The 7,500-nt window shown below is 35.7% G+C and overlaps 1 protein-coding gene across 5 annotated transcripts in view; it reads left to right on the top strand.

The window, feature by feature from the left end:
• LOC137646985 (uncharacterized) overlaps window positions 1–7,500 on the top strand; it is a 120,155-nt gene that overhangs the window by 84,633 nt on the left and 28,022 nt on the right. For all 5 annotated transcript variants that reach the window (XM_068380062.1, XM_068380060.1, XM_068380058.1 and 2 more), the window contains 2 exons: window positions 6,528–6,701; window positions 7,051–7,360. In XM_068380062.1, the coding sequence (XP_068236163.1) occupies window positions 6,612–6,701; window positions 7,051–7,360 (400 nt within the window). In that variant the 5' untranslated portion in view covers window positions 6,528–6,611. The remainder of the gene's footprint in view (window positions 1–6,527; window positions 6,702–7,050; window positions 7,361–7,500) is intronic.

Genomic DNA, 7,500 nt, shown 5'->3' with positions numbered 1-7,500 from the left:
ATTGCAAGAAGAAAGGATTTGAGAGATCCCTCATAAAACTGACACCTTTTTATATAACATACCCTGTCTACTGAAATATGTGAGAAAAAGTTCAAAAAAAGATAAATAATTTGGAGGAAATAATATTGTAAAATGGTACTCACCAATCATATGTGAATTCCACTCTGACTTCACATCTCGTTCGAACACAGATTTTGGGTCGTCTGCTACTAGATTGAGACTACTGTTGACGTTGCCCCTAAGTTTCCAACATACCCTCTCTATACAAAATTTTATATGTTATTTATATTATGTTATTCATTATATCTTAACCATTAATTTCTATTCATAATCCGAAAGAAATACAATAACAACAGAAAAGAATAAAAGAAGCTATGAAGTTGCGTATAATGAAACGATGAACTAGATTCTTTCATTTTTTTCGTTTTCCATTTAATAGGTATTTCATAATCTCGATGAACATATTTATGATAAATACCACCTACTCCTAACTATTTGAGAGATATGGGTGTATTGGGATGAATATCAATTTACCAATAATCCCACATACAATGTTCATATGTTAGCAATTCCTGTTTCAGCTACAGTCATATTCTGTCAGAACACAACCGTTACCATCTGTCTAACCAACCGAAGCAGAAACAAAAAATTCACTTTTTCCACGTGAACCTATCCTTTTCTGCCCACCACCTGTTGAACGGCTCAGAGAATCACTTAACATGCGCGATTGATGTGCATTCATTTATTGGCTGAAATCTTCTCTACTCCATTCGGCTTCACATAAATCATTACATCGAAAAATATTATGGTTATCACTGTCATTTTTATCTTAAAAACATAGTACTTATTTTCATCACTAACTCCCCTAGCTAAAATATCTTGATCACTAAGCAATTGTTATTTTTCACTAAAGTCATCCGAATCACAGTCACCTGATTTTTCATCTTCACCTCATAATTTTCATGAAGAATCATGCTAATTTTCAATTTGCTTAGCCCAAATCTGAATGACGTCCCTTTCTATTGGAGAATAAGCAGATGACGTATAGAGATGGTTTTTATTTTTTTATCAATTCTTGGCTAAATCAAATCAGTGATACCAAATTAAAACATGTTGTTGCTGTATACACCTAAGACACTATTTACTACTGACACTTGATCATTAGAGATTGCCCTAATATCATGTGATTTCTGTCGCTTACCTCCCAGTAGTTTCAAATAAACATTCATTGATGTTTGAGGGTTGATCATTATTTACGTATTGAGATTTCTTTATGGATGACATAAGACTGTTTTGATTAAGCTAAATATTGTAATTCACATCAGCTTGAGTCTCCCTATCTGGATTCAAGTTCTCATTTTCCAGTTTCCCTGTGTAAATGACTCTTGGGTATGCATGACACAAGGATCATAGATTTTCGGGTAAGTGTCAAATGTTTTCGGGAGAGAAAGAAACATTGGTTGAGGGTGTGAATACAAGAAAAAAATAGATGAGCAAAGGGACTCTGAAATAGAACATGAGAAGCTGGTTTAACTGAATGTATTTATGTGTTAATGATGTATTTTCAAGACATGCTGAATATATAGGACAGAAAAAAAGATATATCTTAAGTATGGAAGAATAGAATAGGTTTATGTCAAGTAGAAAAGGTTTATGGATGTGACCTTTGAGTATAAAAGGATGCTATTAGAATTTTGAATTATTCAAAGCTATTACAACAGTTGCCAGAATTGAGCTCAATATACGATAAGGCAATGATAATTTATGTGGTCAGTTTTATTGAAGGAGAGTGTGCGGTTAAACATACTTATTTTTCTTGAGCATAAGAAGAAGGGTCAAAATTAAAAGAGGAATAACCTTAGAATATACTGATATGATATATAATATAGAGTTTTGTCTAACCAAACAAGAGAGATATAGCAAAAAGGGAGATAGCAAGAAAACTTTGGTATTAGATTATGGGGAAGGTGTGTAGAAAAAGCTTAATGTACAATTAATAGAAATGCAATAAGTTGACTGTTAAGATCGAATGTTTTTAGTAGTCAATTACAACATGCACAATTCGCTTATAAAAGTTATTTTATATTAACATGAAAAATGACGTTCAAGAGAGCTGAAGTTGAGAAAGTTGTTCAGTGGTAAAAGTCATGCGGTGCACTAGAAAAGTTGGGCTATAAATGCTAGAAAGGTGTGTTTCATGTTAGAAGAATTTCTGTTCTCTCCCATTTTAAGTTCAGTAATATTTATTGATCATAAAAATCCTTATTGTTCGCATTTATTCATCGACTTTAATATACAGAATGATATTGCTAGCCATCTATATAATGTACATAGGCTGACTCCTTGATTAATAACAAGTATTATATTTAGAATTGTGAGAAGTATAACACATACAGATTTAATGTTGAGAAGTTGATAAACTGGTTGAAAATCATTGGAGATGGTAAAATTTTTTAAATTTTATTTTACTAAGTTTAGGGTTGTAATTGTTTATGTACATTTATGACATAGCCATGAACCCAGTTGTGCTTCAGTACATATGATCACTAACTGTTGCCATTGTTGCTGTTGATCATGGACCGTGATGCTATGCCTGTTGCGCATAGCATACCAATACCAATTTCAATCCACTATAAAGACTAAGTCAAAGCCGATCTTGGCTAGAATGTTTCACTACGCCTGCTCCAGTTGGAGAACCTGTATATTTCCCCATAAAATGATCGTTTGTGCCAAGAAAAGGGGAAAAACGCACTACACCGTTGACTTTTAACCACTAAACGTGCTTGCAACATATGAAATACTCATACAACTTTACCCTTTCACCAGGCTTGATCAGTACCTAATGAAAAGAGGAAAACTATTTTGATACCTGGATTGACTATTATAGTCTTCCCATTCCAAAGGAGGATCACCAGCTGCCTACCTTCATTACAGCTTGAGGGATATATCATTACAAGATAACTCCACTAGGATATACAGCTTCATGTGATGCTTATACAAAAGAATATGATGAAACGTTTTGATACACCAAGCAAAACCAAATGTGTAGATGAAGTCCTATTATAGGCTGCTTCATTCAAGGAAATATCTTTTTAAGGTGCACAATTGCTTAATTTCTGTGGGTGACCTTGCATCTCTCTTAATCCTGATAAGTTCATATCCTGTCAATATGTACAATTCTCAGGATTTGAAATTATGTCCAACAGTGTCTTCCTAGGCATGAAATGCTCATAATTGATTCTAGTTTTCCAGCTACAAGAATTAGTATTGATGTATGATCAAGGTTTGATCTCATTTACCAAATGCCCAACATCTTCAGCATGACAAAAGAAAAAAAAAATCTATCTTTCAGGCAATTATTGTAACTGGGAACATCATTTTTCTGATATGAACTCACCAACAAATTCTTTGAGGAATCAAAAGCCTCTATTATAAGCGAAATTGAAGAGGATGTTTGGATCTTTGATAAAAGTAAACGTATATCTTACTACATATTGGTCAAAAATTGGTATTGGTATCTGACTATTTCAGAGACATTGTTCCCGTACGGGAAGTGAACCACCCTGTAGTAACACTGGATGCTGGATAACGCTCGTTAGAAGTAGATTTAGACATCCAACTTGATTCTATTTTGTGCCAATTGAGGACGATACTGTAGCCGTTGTTGACGCTTTGGACAAAGTAAGGTACTTTTTATCAGGATAGGATGATCTTATTGCTGTTGACTAGAAACTTCTCCTAAAAATATTTATTGACACATCCATAGAAAGCATTTGGAATTTATGCCTATGAAACGTTCAGATATCGTTTCTAAATGCGTGATATACCAGGTATCATAGATAATACAGTATCGTAGATACCTGTCATATATTTTTTTATCATGCATATGTAATAAGGATTCAGAATCTGACTATACTGAAGTTTATAACAGTGTTGTCGTATTTCTTGTGGACTTGCTTGATTGGATTACAGTAAGATCAAAGAAATGGGGCAGAGTTTGTATTGCTACAGCAAATGATGACAGAATGAATGAGCTTATCAACTTGATTGAGTCTGGTACTCCAGAGTTTTGACATGTGTTTCCTCAATTTAATTGAGTCTGGTACTCTGGAATTTCGATATAAGTTTCCTCAACTTGATTGAGTCTGGTACCCCGGAATTTTGACATGAGTTTTATCAACTTGATTGAGTCTGGTACTCCAGAATTTTGACATAATTTTCCTCTAAGACTATGGTAATACTTCCAATTCCGTGAGCAGCTTTACACTTTTGAAGGTGTCTTACTATACAAGGATAGGATAATCATTCCTTCCAGCCTCCAAGAGGAAGTTTTGTCTTCTTCACATGCAGCCCACCAGTAAGTTTTTGCTATGATTTCTAGAGAAGGGTCATCAGTCATTTGGTCAGGCATTGTTCATGCTATCTTAGCACAAATAGCTGATGTACCCAGATAGAACTTTCTAACCCAAGAGCTCTGCCCACACCTCCGATGGTACCAGACTACCCATTTCAATGCCTCTGTTCTAATTTCTTTCAATACTAGTGGATTTTTATCTCATCATAGTTCATCAGTACTCAGACTAGCCAGTTGTTGCAAGTTCCCCAAACGGAACAGCTGGGCTTATATCCTGCCTTCCACTCACATTTGTCACTTTTGGGATTCCTGATGAACTAGCCTCTGACAACCAGTCAGAATTTACTTCCACTGCTACGAGACAGTTTTTTCATGACTTGTGTGTACACCACTGTCTATCTCCAGTGTTTTTCCTTCAAAGCAACTACAGGGTGGAAGTTAGAGCTGAAACCGTTAAACAAATAATTGCTGATAACACTGGTCCTAAAGGTAATCTTGACATGTATGCATTTCAACTGGCTATATTTCAGTACAGAAATACACCTGCCAGACACAGGGATTTCATTAAAATTCCACCAGGAAGATATTCCCCTCACAATACGTAGTTGCCAAAAGAAAATTTTAAGAAGCCACAACGTCATAGAGGGTGAACATTTATCAGAACAATCAAAACGACTACCTCTGTATACAATTGGTGATTATGTGCATATTCAGAACCAGATACCGCATCACTCACTCAAATGGGACAAAAATGCCGTCATTTTTTATATCCATCAGTTTGATCAATATGCAGTAAGATTTTATAGATCGGAAAAAAATAACTTAATCAACAGAAAGCTCCTTAGAATGTATGTTGCTGTTAAGAGCATAAAAGTAGCCCTGACTATACAGGGTGACTCCTGGCGTAAGGATGTTTCTACCACATCAACCTTCAACACCAAACAAGCATCAAAACTTACTGTGGCTACAGTAATGGAAGCCCCAAATCATCTATTCCACAACCGGAAAACCAATCAGACAAATTCAGACTCCAAGGGCAGTTCTTAACCAGGATTCACCTATTCATAATGTTTCCCTACCGAGGGGAAAGTCCACAGTCCTGTAACCCCAAAGATCGGCCTTTCATTTAATAGTTCTCAGAGTAGAGAGCACACATCCTGAAAGTCGTCGTTTGAAATTCAGAGAAACATGACCAAAGGAACAGGGAACACCGCCGTTAGCTGACACTCCTCCCCTGATCAGGAGTCTACCAAAACGTAAATCTAGTTGTGCCAGCAGCCCATCGGACTGGAATTCAGATTATAATATGGAATAACAATCATTTCATTGATATTTTGGATTAGAGAGCATGTTTTCTTCATCAAAATACCTGCATAACAATACATTGACAAGTTGACAAGTCTTTGCCACATTTAATGGGACATTACAGGAACCAAAGACCTGGTAGGAGATAGAAGGTTATCATTGTTTATGTACTTTTATGACATAACTTTAAACACAACTGTGTTTATTAATTCTTACACTGACATATGTTTCCTTTCAGATGACCGTGGCCACTGTTCAACATTAAAGACTTGTTGGAATATGTTTAGTTTAAAATTGCTTGTAATTTCATTGATCCTACAGTTATAATTCTAGGCATTACCATTCCCTCCTTATATAAGTATCTATTAATCAAGTTCCTCCTCTGAAAAGCAGTTAGTAAAGCCCTTTGTGTTCATGAAATTAGCCGTTTTATTTTTGCACAGCCACTACTTTGTCATTACTTTATATGCTATAGCAGAATGTCTAACTTATTTACAATAATATTTGCACAGCCACAGAAATATGGCAGAATCCAGTAAAATTCATATACTTTAAAATTTTTTCCCGAGTCCATATCCCTTTCCTGTAGCTTCATGAATTTTGAATACAGCCAATGAACTGCTCCGTTGACAAGGGGATACCGAATGTTAATGAAAAATATTGCTTTCGTTTTTGAAACACATCATTGAAATAGATTTCGCTCGTACTCACATGCGTGCGTTCACCAATGATCACACATTCTTAAAAAGTGTACAATGGATAGGATTGACAATATTGTACATAGTTTTACACAAAACAAAGCTAGAGTTTAATGGAACCTACTCCAATGGTCAACTTTATAACTTTGCATCGTCTTTTCTATTTTCAGTTCTCAGATTCTAACATAAGCATCAGTGCTCCTGTTAACTGCACAGAGAAGGGCGCTGTTTACGGCGCCACAATCTTCTGGACGATGCAGGCTTTCTCCATATTCGGCCTGGTCTTTGCCATCGCAGGATTAGCGAAATGCGCGGCAAAAGAAGTCGGATATCCTCTAGAGCAAGTAAGAATTTCCAGAGGGTTTTAGAGTAAACTTCTGAAGTTCGTGATTGATCCTACTAAATAGTTTTCCTCTTATTAAGATAAAATAGCCGCAAACGTCACTTTTTCAAGTTACTTGCGCAGTGGTTGATATAAGGATGTGTGATATAAGATGCGATATTCCATCATTACTTGATATATCTTCTTTAACATCACTTGTGTGTATATGTGTACGTGTGTGTATGTATCTCTACTGAGATTTTTTTTAACCTTTTGCAACCAGCTGGTTAAAATCTTCAAGCTGATTTTAATTGTCAAATACTACAAGGAATGCCAAGAGTCGTGGAAAATTGTGAGAATTTATTTTACAGGCCATCCCAATCGTGGCGGCCTTCGACCTTTCCGAGACCCTCAATAATATGCTCAACCAGCCAGAAGTCATCGACATTCCTCTGGACACATCGGGTATGGTCAAGAAGAAGGTGTTCGACGTTCTAAGAGAAGCTTATCTGAAGGAAGTCGAGAAGGACCGAGTGCAGTCAACAAGTGACAGCGATGACAAAAGCAAACACCTTAACAGCACCCTCATACAGGACTCGCCGTCGACATCTTTGAATAGAACTAAAAGACAAACGACTCTCATAAACGTGCCCATACCAACTCTTCTTGGCCACGTAGTCGGTAAGAAATATTCCACTTAGTTGCAACGTATATAGTCTGCTGATCTATTTTACCATATATATATATATATATATATATATATATATATATATATATATATATATATATATATATATATATACACACAGTATATATATATA

This window comes from Palaemon carinicauda, chromosome 9 (assembly GCF_036898095.1).
Source record: "Palaemon carinicauda isolate YSFRI2023 chromosome 9, ASM3689809v2, whole genome shotgun sequence".
In the NCBI taxonomy this organism is placed as follows: Eukaryota; Metazoa; Arthropoda; class Malacostraca; order Decapoda; family Palaemonidae; genus Palaemon; species Palaemon carinicauda.
This window is presented reverse-complemented; position numbering and strand designations above follow the sequence as displayed.